This window comes from Emys orbicularis, chromosome 2, assembly GCF_028017835.1.
Source record: "Emys orbicularis isolate rEmyOrb1 chromosome 2, rEmyOrb1.hap1, whole genome shotgun sequence".
Lineage (NCBI taxonomy): Eukaryota > Metazoa > Chordata > Testudines > Emydidae > Emys > Emys orbicularis.
The window spans coordinates 155,313,818-155,334,183 of NC_088684.1; the positions used below are offsets into that span (position 1 = coordinate 155,313,818).

A 20,366-nucleotide genomic window follows, 5' to 3' on the forward strand; every position below is an offset into this window, starting at 1 on the left:
TCCAGGGAGTGCTGCCATTCTGCAAAGTAGGTTTTTATCTCCAGGAGTTCCTTATCAAGTATTTTGTAGCTTAGTTCTTTGGGGGTGAACTTCCACGTCACTGGGAGAGGACAGCCCCAATCACTGTACTGGAGATGTCAGCTTCTACAACAAATGCAAATGTAATATTGGCATGAGCCAATATGGGTGCTTTAGTAAAGGCAAGTTTTAGCTGATTGAATGCATGCTGGGCCTTGGGAGACCAATGGAATTGGACGTTTTTCTGGAGGAGAGTAGTAAGGGGCTCAGTTTTGTTTTGAAAAGTTCAGGATAAATCATTGATAAAAATTGGCGAATCCCAGGAAGCGTTTCAAGACGCGTACTGTGTGGGGAGTTGGCCGATCTTGTATGGCTTGGACCTTGCGTCGGTCTCTCTGGATCCCTTCTGGGGATAAGATAAAGCCCAAGAACTCTGTGAAGGTCTGATAGAAGGCAGACTTCTCAAGCTTTGCATAAAGGCCATGCTGCCATAAGCATTCCATGACGGTTTGGACATGAGCATTATGTTGTTCAGGGCAGCTGGAGAAAATCAATATATCATCTGGGTCCCAGTATGTCTTGGAACACATTGTTTATAAAATGTTGGAAGGTATCAGGGGCATTGGTCAAATCGAAGGGTGTTTTGAGATATTCATAGTGACGATAGCAGATTTGGAAGGCAGTCTTACACTTGTCCTCTGCCCTAATTCACACAAGCTTCTGTGCCTCCCAGAGGTTCAAATTAATGAATATATGGGCAGCCCCCACACAATCCAGCAACTCGGGAATCAAATTGCAGGCAACAACTCCTGATAGTTATCTGATTCAATGCACGGTAATCAACACAGAGTTGGAGACTGCCATCTTTCTTCTTGACAAAAAGTGATGCGCCAGCTCGTGAGGTTGACTTGCGGATAAACCCTCAAGCCAGGTTCTCCTGGAGGTACTCTTGGAGCACTGTCAGCTCGGGTTCTGATATGGCATAAATTCGTGCAGAGAGTACCTGGATTGGAGAGTTACAAGACCTCCATTTTTTCCCTCTTTGTTCTAGTAACCGATTGTCTATACGGATGGAAAGATCCACAAGGGCATCCAGACTCATGAGCATCTCTACCTGGGCTAATTTGTCCTTCATTTAGTCTTTCAGATCCACCAGAATGAGTACCTCTGTGCTGCCTTGTTCCAGTCTGTATCGGCCGTGAGGCAGTGGAATTGCGCAGCACAGGAAGCTACTGTTCCCTGCCCCTGTTGGAGCTTCCTTAGTGTAGCCTCTGCTGTTCAAGCTCGGTGTAGATCATCAAAGAGTACTGACATGCCTTGGAGGAAGACCTCCCAGTTGGACAGTACTGGTCTATTGCACTCCAAGAAGGAGGAGGCACAGTGTAAGGCTTCCCTGAACAGCCGGCTGATAACCAGACTCATCTTTGCACGATCAGTGCTATGGAACTGAGGGGACATCATGTACAGGAGATGGAACTGGTTTATAAAATCTGGGTATCACTGGCGATTATTGTCAAACTGTTCTGGCTGTGGTGTGATGCTGACAGGCCAGATGCCAGCTCTTTCCCAGGTTGCAGGCATTAGCTAAGAACTGACAACCTTGTAGCTAGAGACCAGGCAAGTCTCCTGTATGTTAGTTTTGCTCAAAATAGGTGTTAGTCTTATAAGAATGTATTTAGTGTTTAGACTCTGTGAAATGCTTGTAAGTTGCTGCATGCATTAATCTCACTTGTAATGTGTATACTCCATGTTATAAGAAAATGTATATGTTTTGCTTTATAACTTTAAAAATGTTTGCCCTGAACTTGTGAATTTAGGCATGGAAATCATTCCCCCTCTCCCTCATTCCAAAGGACTATCAAAATCAGATAGGCCATTAAGAATTATTGCAATATAAATGACTGGTTAATGGTCCTATCACACCTTGGAAATACTACATGCAAGGAAGTCCTGTGGGCTTGGAAGATGAATGAAGGAAATAAAACAAAGCCACAGGAAAAGTTTCCATCTTTTTGGCCATTTGAACTATGAAGGGCCAGAGACTCTAAACTGAAGCCAGAAATCCCCAGGGATTGACTCCTGGGTTTGCTCTGCAAGATACTTTTAATTGATAGATCGCTACAACTCTGTCACTCTTAGGATTTAGATAGTAACTTTTGCTTGCTTTAACCTGTAAATAAGAGTTATTCCTTTTTTGGATTGGCTACCAGCGCTACCTTTGGTGTAAGATCTAGGGTACCAGTTGATTTGGGGGTAACTGACTGGTTTCTTGGGACTGGGAGCAACCTGAACAGGAGGCAGCACTGTCTTATAAAACCCCTGATTTGCTGGTGATTATCATCAAACTGTTCTGGCAATGGTATTGGGGAACAAGGCTGTACGAGCCATATATGGACGGTGATGTTTTCAGCATGCAACTGCACGACTTGGTCCTGCAATAGCTGGTTCTCCGAGGTCAGACAGATGACACGGGCCTGTAGGGGTTGGTTGTCCAACTGAAGGCATGTAGTCCACTCAAATGTGTCCAGTGCTCCCAAAGGGTTAGCCAGGTCCGTTCTGCTGGCACTGGGATTGCTCCTGCAGCCTAAGTGGTCCATGCAAAGTGTCATGACCAGGATGTGGGCAGTCTGACCTAGTAGTTGGTGCAGGAGTCAGGCCAGATCCAATACCACGAGGTCAGAGTCCAAGACAGGCCAGAGGGCAAACCAAAATCGGCTATCAGGAGGGAGGCAGGCAGGGCCAGGGTACCAGGAGGTCAGCAGCATGCAGTAGGAGCAGGTATCTCAGGGGGCACAGCCCAGGGAAGCAAAGGGAGAACCCAGTTGCTTGGACAGCTTCCTGTTTCTGTGCTGGGTTTATATAGAAGCTGTGAACCAATCAGGCAGCATAGGATTCCAGGACTGGGGTCTTCAGTCAGAGTTCAGTTCCTATTCTGACAACAGTTAGCAGGTCACTGAGTGATAGTACGGAGCTTACTAGCTCTGTAAAGCTATCTGGACAAGTGTTCAAGACCTGTGGTCCCTGCACCTGTCCTTAATTATTTACTATTCCCTCATTTTTGTGCAATCTGAAAACTTTTAGTGAAGAGTTTTTCTTCCTGGTCATTGCTAAAAATATTAAGTAGCATAGGGCCAAAAACTGATCCCTGCAGGACCCCACTAGAGACGCACCTGAGCGGCAATGATGCTCCATTTACAATTACATTTTGAGACCTGTCAGTTAGCCAGTTTAACGTGTGCCATGCCAATTCTGTAGCATGCTAATTTTTTATTCAAAAGTCATGTGGTACCAAATCTAAGGCCTTACAGAAGTATATTACATCGTTATTGCCTTTATCAACCAAACTTGTAATCTCATCAAAAAATTGGCACAACATTAGCTTTCTTCCAGTCTTTTGGAACTTCCCCTATGATCCAGGACTTGAGAATCAACATTAGCAGTCCAGAGAACTTCTTAACCAGCTCTTTTAAAACGCTCTTGGATACAGGTTATCTGGGCCTGCTGATTTTAAAAATGTCTAAAAAATTAGAATTAATTAGGACTACTTTGACTCACTGAAATGTGTAAGCTTGCAATGCTTAGGTCATCATACAGGAAGTATTGTGGCTCAAAATAAGCAATGACCCCATCAATACAAGGTACGTGTTTGGGGTGGCCATGGCTCTCCGACCTTCACCAAGGGACATATTTTCAAATGTAATGAGTCACTTAAAGATGGAAAGAGATGCCTAATTTGCTTTCTTTTCAAAGCACCTAGATGTCTAAATCCCATTCACTTCAATGGAGTTGAGCACCTAAGGGCTTTTGAAAATCCCATTAGGCACCTATCTGCATCTTCAGATGCCTAATTACCCTTGAAAATCTGGACCCAGGTGCCTTGCAGTGGTGGCTGCTCACTGTCTTTTAGAGGTCCAAATATACCTTTTTCTTGGACTACTGGGTCATGAGACCCCATTTTCTCAGGGAATAACGTGGACCATTCACACCATATACAGTCTCTTCAATAAGTTAGGCGTCAGGGCAAGTCTTCACTGCAGCCAGATTAAATACTCATGCTTTATCAAGGATGTTTTCATGGTACAAAATGTTGTTTGAGGAAATATTGGGACAACATAGTTTTGGAGCCATTATGGAAAGGGGTTTTGAATTAAGGAGATCTACTACTTGCATGTCAGAGAGAGTGCATGTGTACCTTGTGGTATTATTCTCTGTACACTTGCCAGTTTCTTACAGGCAAGCATGTATGCTGAAGCACACCAAAAATGCCAATTTGTGGTACCGTCAGAGTGACTAATTTTTATAATTCAAATCTTTTCTATTCACAAGAAAGCTAATCCTACAGAGTTGACACATTGTATGTGTGTGAGAAAGAGAGACACACTGAGGCCTGGTCTATACTAGGAAATTAGGTCAATATAACTACATCACTCGGGTGTGAAAAATCCACAGCCCTGAGTAACTCAGTCAAACAGACCTAACCCCTGGTGTATACAGTGCTAGGTCAATGGGAGAATTCTCCCATTAACCTAGCTACTGCCTCTTGGGCAGTTGGCATATCTACACAGATGGGAGAAACCCTCCTGTTGGCGTAGGTACCATCTTCACTAGAGAAGAGACAATCACTGGTATTGCATGCCTGTAATCACTGAGGAATCTAGCACACTAGGTTAATTCTGGGTGAATCATCTGCCTGATATACTATGGAATTGTTTTAAATGTTGCACCCTTCTTTTGGTTGTTGGGGTCTGGAGCTAATTTATTTATTTTCAATAAGCAGAATGTGAGTTTACTTCAAAAACTGTATATTGTTCCCTTTTCTGGGCCCAAGTGATTAACTAATATTTGGGGCCTTGTTGGGTTGTTTCCATTAGGAGGAGAAATTGATTATATGAATTAGGTATTTTGTTGGTGTAATGCAGTTTATTTACAAAGATTGTACATAAAATCCTGTCTCTCTGAACAAAGTAGAAACAAGCACCAGGCAGTTTCTGTGCTTAGAAATCCAATGTGCCTTTCTAACAAGTACTGTTAGATCTGTCTAAAAGATCTGTCTCTTGGTTCACTCCCACCAAAGCTTGTCTTATTGTTGGCTTCTTGCATGCAGACTCGAACATCTGCAAGCAATCAGTCCACAGTCTCTGGGAAACCCTCAGTTCATATACCTTATTTTCTATTTGGCCACATGATGTGGGCAAGTGTCTTGGACAGTGGCTTCCTTTGTTTTCAGCTACCACTATGTAAAGGAGCTTTAAATTGCTCCTTCTGTTTATTCTAAAAGAAAGGTGCATAACACACCCCATCACCTTTAATGAGGTCTATTAGTGTTCATAGATTAAAGACCTTCTTGTAGAGAGCCATTAACATATTCCAGTATAATAATATATTTTTTCCACTAAGTGAATTTGGATCCTGTCAACCTTCCGATCATTTCTTGTAGGGATAACTCTAGTGGTGGAAAGTGAAAGATCTGCCAGTGAAAGAGGAGAAGATTCTAATTATTTGAGAAACGTTTCTATACATACTTGCATGTCAAGATGAGCAGTAGTATGGTAAATCAGTGTATGCACACTCTCTAAGTCAGTGGTTCTCAAACATTTGTACTGGTGACCCCTTTCACATAGCAAGCCTCTGTGTGCAACCCCCCTTTAAATTAAAAACACTTCTTTACATATTTAACACCATTATAAATGCTGGAGGCAAAGTGGGGTTTGGGATGGAGGCTGACAGTTCGCGACCCCCCATGTAATAACCTTGTGACCCCCTGAGGGGTCCCGACCCCCAGTTTGAGAACCCCTGCTCTAAGTCCAACTTCTCTTGAATGGACATGGTTACCATTTTGTTATGAAAAATAATTAAATAATAAATTAATTAATAAAAATAATTAAAACTTAATTTCTTTAAAAGCAAATTGTGGTTTTATACCCTGAGCAATATAATTGTCTAATCTTTCTATAAAGCTGGATCAATCCATATTAAGTAATTGGACTTCCATATGAATTTAGACTGACCATAGATTAGATATTTAGGGTTGTTGCTGATAGTGTATTAAAAAATAAGCAAACAGAAGGGCTTGTCTATGGGGTATGGTAGTGTGCATCAGTGGCACATGAATTCTAATGCACATGAGCATGTCACATGCTAATTGGCCTATGTAGACCCTGCTGGTGTACATTAAAAGTTCTCCATTACCCGTTTCAAACAGTACTGTTCAGGCACACTAAGGAACTTTTAGTGTGCATCAGCAGGATCTCTGAAGGCCAGTTAGTGTGCAGCATGCAAGTGTGTATTAGAATTCACACCGCACTGAAGCGCACTACCACACCATGTAAACAAGCCCATTCTGTCCTGTTTCCTTCCTACCCTTTGTTCATGTTAATTGAAAAAAAAAAAAAAAAAAAAAGACTCCCTAAGATGTAATGCCTAGACAATTTCAATTACAAAGTTTTTTCCCCTAGAACCTGTGGAAATGCCCATGGAACACTTGAGCATATTTTGTGTTTGAGGTTTTTTTCTTGTTGCTTCTTAGCTAAAATGTTTCATGGTTGTTGTTTTTTGTTTGTTTGTTTTTTAAGAGTGTTTTCGCTATCAAGCTCAACAGATGCTTAAATATAGTTGTTGTTTTTTAAGCCAGGGTATAATGGCCATACTATACTATTATTCAGTGTTTGCTTCTTGGAAATGACACTGAGAAGAGCAAATTCAGTGGAACTATTAAAGCAATGTCAATATACATTTATTTTGTTTGTACTTGGTTATTCAGGTTTGGGTACAATCATGGTCCTATATAAAGTAAGTCTGTACTATAAGTTAAAACATTTAGAGTGATTTTTTTTTTCAATATATCCTAGGTTCCTTGCACTGACCCCTTGGAGAGTATATCAGCTGACTTCTCTCCTAATACTTGGGGTTGTAATTATGCAGATAATGAAGGATATGGTATTGTCTCGGATAAAAGGTAAGGCAATCATTAGTATCGTAATTTACCTTTAACTTACAAATATTTGCCTATGCTGGCTCTCATCCTACTGGTGCCCCTATTTTTTGTTTAATTTTTGTGAGTGTGTAATGTGTCGTAGTAAAAGCACTAAATGTGTAACATTTCTGAGACAAGTGACTAGTAATCTCTGAAGAAATTTTAAAAGGAAATTCTACTCTGAAAAATCACTTGAAAATAAAGTTGTACTCATTATGTCATTGCCCATTTTTCATGACTCTTGTTTCCTGCAAAGTGTCTAAAAAGTCTCTAAAGGTATGTTTACCCTACAGTGTAAGCCCAAGGTTCAAACTCAGGCTCAAGCCTAACCCCACTTGCATCTACACACAAATCACTGTGACCCAGGGCTTGGACCCAGCGTCCCAGGATTTTATGGGTATATCTACACAGCAAAGAAAAACCCACAGCTGGACCATGCCAGCTGTCTTGGGCTCAGGCTGCGGGGGTGTTTCATTGCTATGTAGACTTCAAGGCTTGGGCTGGAGCCCAGGCTCTGGACCTTCCCCCCTGCCCGCCACAGGTTTTTCTTTGCTGTGTAGACATACCTATGGGAGTGGAGGGTCTGAGCCTGAGTTAAGCTGGGAACCTAGGTTCAAGTCCTATTGCTTAACCTTGTAGATTCAGCCCCACCGGACTTGTGCTGTGGGAGTATGCCAAAAGTATTCCACAATCCCAGAGACCAACTTTCTTTGTCCTCCGAGATAGTCAGGCTTGGTGAACAGTCATGTTTTCTCACACTGCACCATAAATAAAGAATTAGAGCAGTCACATTTGGGGCGGTGGGGGGGAGAGGCGCGCTAAGAAGTCTGGGATATGAGTGGTTGGACTCAGGCCCACATAATGCAGTGTAGGCACCGGAGCCCCAGATTGGGATCCAGGGTTCAACAGTTTCTAACCTGGGGTTACAAATGAGTATAGATGCTCAAGCCCTAGGCTGATAAAATCTTGAGTCTGCCAACCCAAGTTCTGCTATCCCTGGATTTACATTGCAGTATAAGCATACCCTAAAAAGCAGCAGAAGAGTAAGGAAGTATATTTCCTATTTGTGCTGCTTCTTCAGATTACTGAGGCCTTTTTGTTTTCTGTTATGTTACAAGGTTTATGTGACCTTTAGTAATGAGTACCAGCTAATCATTTTTGGCACCAAATATTACTGATCTGATTGGAAGTACAAGAGTGTACTCTATTTTTATTATTTGGCATTCCAGCAGTGTTAGATAAGGCCAATAAAGCTATATGTTGCTAACTGTGAAATCATTGGATAGTCATATTTCACCTGAGCTAATATAAAATGTCTCCAGTGACTTCAGAGGAAGAGTTCAGGAAAGTCCAAAACTACTAATTGAGTACTCTCATGAAGAATCTGTCTTTTAGCTTGAACCAGAAACCTTTTTAGATCTGAAATCAACAAATTACCACTTGAACTAAAAGAGAAAATCTGTTAGCTCTTCGTGGGAGAATAACTTTTATTTAACTCTAGCCAACCACTAGATGGCAAAATTGTTATAGTATAATGACAAATACAGAAAGTGATTGTCACACTTTTGGATTGCAAAATTAGATTACATTTGGGTAACAAAGTTAGATTACATTGGGTATCTAATCATTCTAGTTTAAAGACAGACCAGGTTAAATAAGTACATTGATTTTTCATGAATATTTTAAACTGTTTTGAGATATCAAGTTTACAAAAAACATGTTGATTTTCTGAAGCATGTTACTCCATTGTTTAAAATGGAAAGAGTGAATGATTTTTTTACTAGTAATATGGGTAAATGTGACTTGTATTATAGAACTACAGAGATTTTTAGCGTAATTCTTCTGTAATTTGGAGCACTGTTGAAAAATTGAAGGGAAAAAAACAGTTCTGCTGTATATATCAGTGCTATTTTTCATTTTATGCTTTGCTTATTTCAGGTGCACAGCTATGGAGGAGCCTCACTGACAGGTAGGTGCCATTTAAAAATTCTGAATTTTACAAATGATTCTCCCAAATAGCCCACAAAACAAGAACTAAGTTATTTTGACCACAGTGTAGTTTATTATTCTATATTACTGGCTGTTCACATGATGCCTCAGTTTTAAATAGTATTCTTTGTGAAAGTCATAACATTTTTTATTTTAATTGTATCACAGTATATTATTCAGTCAAGTATCAGATTTTAAAAAGCAACCTTCTTTTTGAATGTTACCATTTTCTTCTTTAAGAAGTATTGTCCTCTTCTGGGTTTTCTGCCACTTACAATGTGTTTAATTTGAAGTTAGTTCTTGGGAAAGATGCTGGATTTACAGCTCTGAAGAGTGATGTCTTCCATTCTTAGAAGTGTCAGTACAAGGTTCCCCTCTCCATTGCGTTCCTGGTCGGTAGTGACCAGCACTAGACTGAAACAGTACAGTAGAACCTCAGAGTTCGGAACACCAGAGTTACGAACTGACCACTCAATCACACACCTCATTTGGAACCACAAATATGCAGTCGGACAGCAGCAGAGACAAAAAAAAAAACAAAAAAAAAAACAGTACAGTACTGTGTTAAATGTAAACTACTAAAAAATAAAGGGAAAGTTTAAAATTTTTTTTGACAAGGTCAGGGAACTGTTTCTGTGTTTGTTTCATTTAAATTAAGATGGTTAAAAGCAGCCTTTTTCTTCTGCATAGTAAAGTTTCAAAGCTGTATTAAGTCAATGTTCAGTTGTAAACTTTTGCAAGAACAACCATAACATTTTGTTCAGAGTTACAAACATTTCAGAGTTATGAACAACCTCCATTCCTGAGGTGTTCATAATTCTGAGGTTCTACTATAGATCAATTCAATGCTCTGTCAGTTGCTAGCATCTCTAAAATGGCTACCATGGGTACCAATTAATGATGGTTGTGAAACCTGTTACTAGGCATTGGACTGTCACAGCTGGCTAATTTTGTCTGTCTAAATCCCCTATATTTATCCCACACACACAAATGTTTGTATAGTGTCATTGGGGTAGATTAACTGTATTTCATTAGTGGATTAAATTAATTTTATGTACAGTCTATGAAGTAATTTGGGAACCTTCTGAATAAAAATGCTATAGAAATGTAAGGCATTATTACTTTACATAGGCCATCAAACAGCTGTTAGATGGTAATGATTTTCAGTTACCTTACTACTGACAACATTTGAAACAATGGCCTTGAGGTTAAGGCACAGACTGAGTGACATCATTTAAAAATTCTACTCAACTCTAGCTGTGCACTGGAAAGCTAGCAATCCATAATGTGGACACGGAAACACAAGATTCAGCTTTTATTCTTTTCTAAATAGGTATTTATATCTTCCTCATTCGGTATTGTAGTATCACAGTGCTTCCACTGGTGTATTAGACAATGTAATGTGGGTCTCCTCTTTTCTCTCATCCTCTTTGTGGGCGGTGTAGTGTTTTGCTTTGGTAGTTTTTTAAAATATATAAATGCAGCTGTGTGCTTACATTAGAGTGCTTGGAATGGAAGGTGGTGAAGTGTGTTTACCACAGAATCTTTGGACCCACATCCAATTTAGTTTGCAAAGAGAGGCTTCTGGATCGTAAAGGAAAATGACTCCTTAGAGAATCAGGGTAGTTAGAACATCATTCCAAGACCCTTTGTCCTCTGAAAATGACAGGCAAAGGGACAGCTCTCCCAGGTGGTTGTCAACTAGAGCATTAAAGGATAAACACCATTAGTAAATCCTTCTTTAAATAACTTATCTCCATATTTTTAAAATGTATGTACCTATAATACTTTACTGATGAATGAGAAGATCAACTACAAATTAACAATAATATAGGTTCTGAACTGCATATTTGAGCATTATGCTCAATCTTTGCCATATCATTCCTTCTTTCCTGTTTTCCTTACTGAGAATTTTTCAGTATTGCATTATTTAATATTGTGGTATTGGATAAGGGCTAGATCCTAACCTCTGTTGTGCTGTTGCACAAGGTGGAGAGAGGGGAAGAAAACATAGGGAATCTCTTCCTCCCTGTGCAAGTAGTTGGTCCAGGACCTCTGCCTAGGGCTGAAGACTATGTGGCGTTGAGTTGGCCTGCGCACCACAGTTCCAAAGGGATGCTGACTGTTAGATAGAGGGTGTGTCCATTGCCCACCGACAACTACCTGGTCGATGGAGCATACACTAGCCAGGAGCATCTGCTGCCTCGATCAAAAGGAAAAACAGTGTCTAGCAGCTGCCTGTGCTACCTTGCCCTATAACTACATGACAGCATTATGTAAAGTGCTAAAGTGGCATGTCTGTCCCCTACTCATGTCCTTTATGAAAGGGCAAGATTTTCCTTTAAGTATTTGTAGTTATTTTCTGATTTACTGGCTAAAAAAAGTTTTTAGAAGAAAACTAGTAATGTAGAACAAAGTTAATGTATTTAGTTATTCACATCTTAGTTTTGATTTCAGGCATGCAGATTCAAATGAAATTACATTTGCCTATTTAATAATATGCCTATGTGCTATTCATATGATAAAATTGCCTGTACAATTTATCACATGCTTATGACCAAATCACTGCCAACTAAGCCTCATAGACTCATAGACTCATAGACTTTAAGGTCAGAAGGGACCAATATGGTCATCTAGTCTGACCTCCCGCATGATGCAGGCCACAAAAGCTGACCCACCCACAACAGAATCTTCCAGCCTGCGACCCCTGCCCTATGCTGCGGAGGAAGGCGAAAAACCTCCAGGGCCTCTGCCAATCTACCCTGGAGGAAAATTCCTTCCCGACCCCAAATATGGCGATCAGCAGAACCCCGAGCATACAGGCAAGATTCTACAGCCGGACCCTCATTCTACCCGCGATGGCACGTTAATGCCTAATTGACTAAAATCACGTTATCCCATCAAACCATTCCCTCCATAAACTTATCAAGCCTAATCTTGAAGCCAGAGAGGTCCTTCGCCCCCACCGTTTCCCTCGGAAGGCTGTTCCAAAATTTCACCCCTCTGACGGTCAGAAACCTTCGTCTAATTTCAAGCCTAAACTTCCCCACGGCCAGTTTATATCCATTCGTTCTCGTGTCCACATTACTACTAAGCTGAAATAATTCCTCTCCCTCCTTTGTATTAATCCCTTTGATATATTTAAAGAGAGCAATCATATCCCCCCTCAGCCTTCTTTTGGTTAGGCTAAACAAACCGAGCTCCTCGAGTCTCCTTTCATAGGAAAGGTTTTCCATTCCTCGGATCATCCTAGTGGCCCTTCTCTGCACCCGTTCCAGTTTGAGTTCATCCTTTTTAAACATAGGAGACCAGAACTGCACACAGTACTCCAAATGAGGTCTCACCAGCGCCTTGTATAACGGAAGCAGCACCTCCCTGTCCCTACTAGAAATACCTCGCCTAACGCATCCCAAGATCGCATTAGCTTTTTTCACAGCCACTCTTGGGAATTGTTCTGACATTCCAAACTCATGAGCAGCTTCAAATCACCCCCATTTTGTTGCAGCTCACCCTACCACAAAAGCGTTTCCTCCTTTTGCTTCCAAATGTGGAATTTCCTCCTCTCCCTCCTCAGATTACCCTTGCCTGAGCTCCAAGATAGGTGGGATTCAATCCTGGGCCAGTAACAGTTTTTGTAAACATAAAATATCATAAATTTACATTTCACTGTCGTGCAGAGATAGAAATGGAAACATTATACGTTTGGGAAGGGGAGATTTAGTTTTCCAGTTGATTACAGAATTTGGATTTAAAGGAGTGACCAATTTTTGTATAGAAAAGCTATTTAGGCCATTTTTGGAGGTATTTTTAATGTAATAGTTTTAATTTCTTTCCCCTTTTGAATCCCGTACAGCTGCATTTATGGCAACGGAGGCATATGGCTTTACAGTTGGATGAATAAAAAAGTCCCAATAATCATTTTTTAAACTCCTCTAAAACATTTTAAAGAAAGCATATTTTAATAATGTGGGGCATACAGAACATATCATGGTATGGAGTGACATCAAAGTTTTATTGGCATGCATTTGGAACAACCTATATTATTTGCCTACAGCTTTGCCACTGGTGAATGATGTGATCATCTCAAACTCATGCCAGTAAAACCTTCATCCTTCACAACACCAGGTATTCTAAAGGGAAAAACAGTTCAAGAGAGTTGGCAGTTTTTCAAAGAGACATTATTAAGGGCACGAGCAAACTACCCCACTGTGTAGGAAAGATAGGAAGTATGGTAGGAGACCACCCTAGCTTAACTGGGAGATCTTCAATGATCTGAAACTCAAAAAAGAGTCCTAGAAAAAGTGGAAACTAGGTCAAACTACAGAGGATGAATATAAACAAATAACACAAGTATGTAGGGACAAAATTAGAAAGGCCAAGGCACAAAACGAGATTAAATTAGCTAGAGACATAAAGGGTAACAAGAAGACATTCTACAAATACATTAGAAGCAAGAGGAAGACCAAGGACTGGGTAGGCCTGTTACTCAATGAAGGGGGAAAACGGTAACAGAAAATGTAGAAATGGAAAAAGTGCTAAATGACTTTTTTGTTTCAGTATTCACCAAAAAAAATTAGTAACAATTGGACATCTAACATAGTAAATGTCAGTGAAAATGAAGTAAGATCAGAGGCTAAAATAGGGAAAGAACAAGTTAAATATTACTTAGACAAGTTAGATGCCTTCAAGTCACCAGGGTCTGATGAAATAGATCCTAGAATACTCAAGGAGCTGACAGAGGAGATAACTGAACCATTAGCAATTATCTTCAAACAGTCATGGAAGACAGGAGCGATTCGAGAGGACTGGAAAATGGCACAATATTTGTCCATGTATATAAAGGGGAATAAGGACAACCTGGAGAGTTACAGACCAATCAGCTTAACTTCAGTACCCAGAAAAATAATGGAGCAAATAATTAAGAAATCAAATTGCGAAGACCTAGAAGATAATAAGGTGATAAGTAACAGTCAGCATGTATTTATCGAGAACAAATCATGTCAAACCAACCTAATAGCTTTCTTTGACAAGCCTTGTGGTTGGGGGAAGTGGTAGATGTGGTATATCTTGACTTTAGTAAGGCTTTCGATAATGTCTCGCATGATCTTCTCATAAACGAACTAGGGAAATGCAACCTAGATGTAGCTTCTATAAGGTGGGTGCAAAACTGGTTGGAAAACCATTCCCGGAATTATCAGTGGTTCTCAGTCAAATTGAAAGAGCATATCGAGTGAGGTCCTTCAGGGATCAGTTCTGGGTCTGGTTCTGTTCAGTATTGTCATCAGTGATTTAGATACTGGCATAAAGAGTATGCTTATAAAGTTTGCAGATGATACCATGGTGGGAGGGGTTGCAAGTGTCTTGGAGGATAGGATTAAAATTCAAAATGATCTGGAGAAATGGTCTGAAGTAAATAGGATGAAATTCAATAAGGACAAATGCAAAGTACTCCACTTAGGAAGGAACAGTTGGTTGCACACATACAAAATACTGCTTAGGAAGGAGTACTGTGGAAAGGGATCTGGTGGTCATAGTGGATCACAAGCTAAATATGAGTCAACAGTGTAACACTTGCAAAAAAAAGCAAATATCATTCTGGGATGTATTAGCAGGAGTGTTGTAAGCAAGACATGAGAAGTACGTCTTCCGCTCTACTCTGCACTGATTGATTATGCCTCAACTGGAATATTGTGTCCAGTTCTGGGTGCCACGTTTCAGATATGGACAAATTGGAGAAAGTCCGGAGAAGGGCAACAAAATTTTTTAAAGGTCTAGAAAACATGACCTATGAGGGAAGATTGAAAAAATGGGGTCTGTTAGTCTGGAGAAAAGAAGACTGAGGAGAGATGTAACAATTTTCAAGTACATAAAAGGTTGTTACAAGGAGGAGAGAGAATTCTTCTCTGTCACCTCTGAGGATAGGGCAAGAAGCAATAGGCTTAAATTGCAGCAAGGGCAGTTTAGGTTGCACATTAGGAAAAACTTCCTAACTGTCAGGCTAGTTAAGCACTGGAATAAATTGCCTAGGGAGGTTGTGGAATCTCCATCATTGGAGATTTTTAAGAGCAGTTTAGACAAACACCTCTCAGGGATGGTCTAGATTATAATTAGTCCTGTCATGAGTGCAGGGAACTGGACTAGAAGACCTCTCAAAGTCCCTTCCAATCCTACCGTTCTATGATTCTACATCTGTCTGTACTCATATACTTAGAATAAAAATTCTCTTCAGTAAGTACTTTAATATTCAACATTTATTTTGTTTCAAGTTTTTCTCTTGTCCTTTTCCTATTCCCTTATGTCTCTCTCTAGATTGTTCATGACATGAAGGGAAAAGCAGTCAGTGAATTGAATACATTAATTAAAAATACAGCTGCTGCTGGGAAAGCAGAGGCCTGAGGAAGGGAGCTTGTGTGTGTGATGTAGGGCTGTTTGCTGGGATGCCAAAGACCTTAATACTGGATCTGGCCCTTTATCTGCTATGAGGGGTTGGTCTCTAGGGTTTTAAATAGGCTGTAAACATTTCCCAAAAGGGGAGAAATGCTATTTCACCCTTATGGTGACAGAGGAACAATCCTTTGGTTGCAGTGACATGGGCTGTGTTCCATTGTTCTGTGTCCCCCAGTGTAGGTGAGTTGACAGAAGACCTCTCAGATCACTAAGCACGTAAGTAGGTGAATAATCTCACTGATGAGGGTATTCAACTGCTTAAAATTAAGCATGTGATTTTTTCCCCACCTTGATTTTAGTAAGGCATTTGGCACAGTCCCACATGATGTTCTCTTAAGCACACTAGGGAAATATGATCTAGATAAAACTACTACAAAGGGGGTGCACAATTGGTTGAAAGATTGTACTCAGAGTTCTTATCAATGGTTCATTGTCAAACTGGGAGGGTGTATCCAGTGGAGTTCTATAGGATCCTGTATTATTCAGTATTTTTGTTAATGACTTGGAGAATATGCTTATGAAATTTGTGGATGACTGCAAGCTAGGAGGGTTTGCAAAGCACTTTGGAGGACAGGATTAAAATTCAAAAGGATCTTGACCAATTAGAGAATTGGTCAGAAATCAAAAAGATGCAATTCAGTGAAGATAAATGCAAAGTACTTCACTTAAAAAGGAAAAATCAAATGCACAAATACAGAATGGGTATAACTGGCTAAGTGCTAGTACTGCTGAAAAGGGTCTGGGGATTCACAAATTGAATATGAGTCAACAGTGTGGTGCAGGTATGAATAAAGCTAGTATCGTTCTGGGGTGTATTAACAGATGTGCTGTGTGTAAGATATGCAAGGTAATTGTCCTTCTCTACTCAGTGCTGCTAAGACCTCAGCTCCAGAGTATCGTGCCCAGTTTTGGGCACCACACTTTAGAAAAGGTGTGGACAAATTGGAGAGATCCCAGAGGAGAGCAACAAAAATGATAAAAGATGCTTAGAAAACCTGACCTATGAGAGAAGGTTAAAAAAGCTGGACATGTTTAATGTTGAGAAAAGAAGACTGAGGGGGGATCTGATAGCCTTCAAATATGATAAGGCTTTGTATAAAGAGGATGGGGATTGATTGTTCTCCATGTTGGCTGAAGATAGGACAAGAAGTAATGGACTTAATCTGCAGTGAGGGAGAATTAGATTAGCTATTAGGAAAAATGTTCTAACTATAAGGGAATTAAGCTCTGGAATAGGCTTCCAAGGGAAGTTGTGGAATCCCCATCATTGGAGGTTTTTAGGACCAGGTTGGGCAATACCTGTCAGGGATGGTCTAGGTTTACTTAGTCTTGCCTTTGCAAAGGGGGCTGGAATTGATGACCTTTTGAGGTCCCTTCCAGCCCTAGATTTCTATGATAAAATATTTCAGTTGTTACATTTTTAGTTCTTATCCTTTGGATATCTGTTCTGAAGTATATGATGCGTATTTCAGGATTTACGTTTTTATTTTAAATCTAAACCCACCTATAAATCAACAATGCTAATTTTTAATCACTATTTAAAAAAAAAAGACTAAAAATAGAAAATGGCAAGAGCCCTTCAGTGATTTTTAACTGTAATTATGATGTGCTTTGTGCTTTCTGAAGCCACTCAATAGCCAGATGTTGATTGACTGAATATCATTGCTCTGCCATATGTTACTTGTTATATACCCTTGATTTCCCTGAGGTTGCTTACAGTGTATGGGTTAAATATGTGTATATCTTTGTAGAATTGGGCCCTTGGTAAATAGAACTATTCACGATTAAAAATTGATTTCTGTGTAATCCAATATATTGACTATATTGGTCAAACATACACCTGAAACCAGAATTCCTCTAAATCAGTGGTTCCCAAACTTTAACAGCCCACGAACCCCTTTCACTAAATTGTGAAATATCGTGAACCCCCTCCTAAAAATGAATATTTTCAGGGATTTAAGTTTAAATTTCCTCAGTGTGATGGATGCCCCAACTGCCGGCCCCGCTCTTCCTGGGGCTCGGGCTGGGGTTCGGGCTGCTGGCTCCCCCGCTGACGGGGGCAGGGCTCGGGCTGCCAGCCCCAACTGCCCAGCCCCGCTCTTCCTGGGGCTCGGGTTGCCAGCCCTGCATGGGGAGCGCTGGGGTTCGGGCTGCTGGCTCCCCTGCTGACCACTGGGACTCAGGCTGCCAGCCCCAACTGCCCGGCTCCGCTCTCCCTGGGGCTCAGGCTGCCAGCCCCCCGCGGAGCGCTGGGGTTCGGGCTGCTGGCTCCCCCGCTGACGGGGGCAGGGCTCAGGCTGCCAGCCCCAACTGCCTGGCCCCACTCTCCCTGGGGCTCGTGCTGGCAGCCCCGCGCAGAGCGCTGGGGTTCAGGCTGCCGGCTCCCCCGCTGACCGCTGGGACTCGGGCTGCCTGCCCCAACTGCCCGGCTCCGCTCTCTCTGGGGCTCAGGCTGCCAGCCCCCCGTGGAGCGCTGGGGTTCGGGCTGCCGGCTCCCCCGCTGACGGGGGCAGGGCTCAGGTTGCCAGCCCCAACTGCCCGGCCCCGCTCTCCCTGGGGCTCGTGCTGCCAGCTCCCCCGCTGACTGCTGGGACTCGGGCTGCCTGCCTCAACTGCCCGGCTCTGCTCTCCCTGGGGCTCAGGGCTGTCAGCCCCGTGCAGAGCGCTGGGGTTCAGGCTGCCGGCTCCCCCACTGATGGGGGGCAGGGCTCGGGCTGCCGGCCCCAACTGCCCGGCCCCGCTCTCCCTGGGGCTCAGGGCTGTCACCCCGCGCAGAGCGCTGGGGTTCGGGCTGCCGGCTCCCCCGCTGACTGCTGGGACTTGGGCTGCCTGCCCCAACTGCCCGGCCCCGCTCTCCCTGGGGCTTGGGCTGTCAGCCCCGCGCAGAGCGCTGGGGTTCAGGCTGCCGGCTCCCCCGCTGACTGCCGGGACTCGGGCTGCCGGCCCCAACTGCCCGGCCCCGCTGTCCCTGGGGCTTGGGGTGTCTGCCCTGCAACTGGGTCCCACCTGCTGTCTCCAATACCCGGGGTCCTCTGTCCGCCATTAGTGATTTTTTTCTGGCGAACCCCCTGTAACGTTTTGCGAACCCCAGTTTGGGAACCACTGCTCTAAATATAATGTTACCATAATGTAAATGATATAAAATGTTCATGGTTCTATTTTTCTCCCCAAAACTCAGAGGCTTTATGTATTCTCTTTTACTGTGTGGAAGTATGCATGTAAAAATTATACTCCTTATTATAAAAGTTTCTTGATGCTTTTGTTAAATAGGGATGGTTGGGGACTTTTGGTTTGGTTTGGTTTTTTTGCATTGTGTGTTGCCTAGCTATATTGCTAGTTACTTTAAATTGTTAACTCTGTCCCATATATCTAAATATGTGCTGTCACAGAAATGTGTTCAAAGCAAGTTATTTTCTGATTGTATTGGTGCAAATCAATGAGGATTCTCTTGTGTTTTGTTCAGAGGGCTACTCCTGGACCGATGTTATGTTTTCAAAACTAATTCAGTGGAAGTTTGATTCTCAGTATGTGTGTTCTTTAAACCACTTTGCTTGACCTGTTTTTATAATTGTTAGACTGCAGGCTCAGCATTCTGTTATTATTTTATGTGTTGCAGACTGCTTGTAGGACTAAAAGATGAAACTAATTTTAAAGAGACTTTTTAAGTAATATAGGCAGAACAATCACTAATATTGACATGTTTGTGACATCTATCGGGGAAAATATCAGTGAAAATGTTTTGTTTGGATTTAGATCTTGGGGAATGTTTGCAACACAAAAATAACAGCATTGTGCTTAAGCATGAGAAAAAGAGTGAAACTGACCATAGACCAAAGTGAAACTGATTAGTGCTTCACTGTCCAAGCAGAGTGAAGCCTAAACATAAATGCACAGCAGATATAAATAGCATTTTTAAATGTTCATCTTTAGAATTTGTTATGCTGTTAGTAACACAGGAAATACATTGCTTGGGTTTTATTTAAATATCATTTCTAGGTAATATTGCCCTTTAAAAGCTTTGTTCAGTAAGCCTTACATATTAAATGTCTATGACAGTGACTTTTTTCTGTTACAGACTAATGCTAATTGCATTGTAATAAAAATGTAAATAGATAAATAATAGTTTATAAGCAGAGTAGTAGCCCCCCCCTTAGTTTTTCCAAGTTGTGCAATAGATACTAAGAAATTATTCTTTGCACACACACACATTCATAACCACCTCCCAATGTTCACACAGACAATATTACTGTCAACATTCCTGTGTTTTGTTGTGTGTTTTTTGACTCTGTTGTGGACAGTGAACTAGGTTGTTTTATAGTAAATGTATTAAATGTATACATATTCTAAATATTACATGCATACATATTAGAGCTCATCCAGTGGGTATAAGTCCTTCTAACAGTTGATAGAGGCAAGAAAAATGCAAAAGGAAAACGTTGTTTCTGTAAAAGGAGCAGGTTAGTCGATATGCTGGAGTCAGGAAGAAAATTGAGCATATGTGATGGCAGAAGTGTTAGCCTTCCAAAATGTCTAGCTTTGTTAACCCTAAATGTGATCTTCCGATATGATTGCCCTCTCTAATACAGATGCTAGCTTTTTCTCCTTTTTAAATGTAATCACTATCAGGCTCAAACTAAAAGCTTCTACAGTACAGGTGAGTCCTTATGAAAGGTTAGCCCTCTTCCTACTCTTATCTGGATGTTCCAGAGAAGCTGGCTACCAAATCACACCATAAAGATACTGCAGATAGAAAGGAAGCAAAGGTACTACCTAAGCTTAGGCCTGGTCTACACTACGATTTTAGGTCGAATTTAGCAGCGTTACCTCGATTTAAGCCTGGACCCGTCCACACAATGAAGCCCTTTTTTTCGACTTAAAGGGCTCTTTAAATCGATTTCTCTACTCCACCTCCGAGGGGATTAGCGCTGAAATCGGCCTT

At 41.5% G+C, this 20,366-nt stretch overlaps 1 protein-coding gene across 1 annotated transcript in view; it reads left to right on the plus strand.

The window, feature by feature from the left end:
• The window catches only part of RETREG1 (reticulophagy regulator 1), a 125,189-nt gene that overhangs the window by 16,318 nt on the left and 88,505 nt on the right, over positions 1–20,366 (plus strand). The window contains exons 2-3 of the mRNA XM_065400015.1: positions 6,867–6,973; positions 8,930–8,960. Of these exons, the coding sequence (XP_065256087.1) occupies positions 6,867–6,973; positions 8,930–8,960 (138 nt within the window). The remainder of the gene's footprint in view (positions 1–6,866; positions 6,974–8,929; positions 8,961–20,366) is intronic.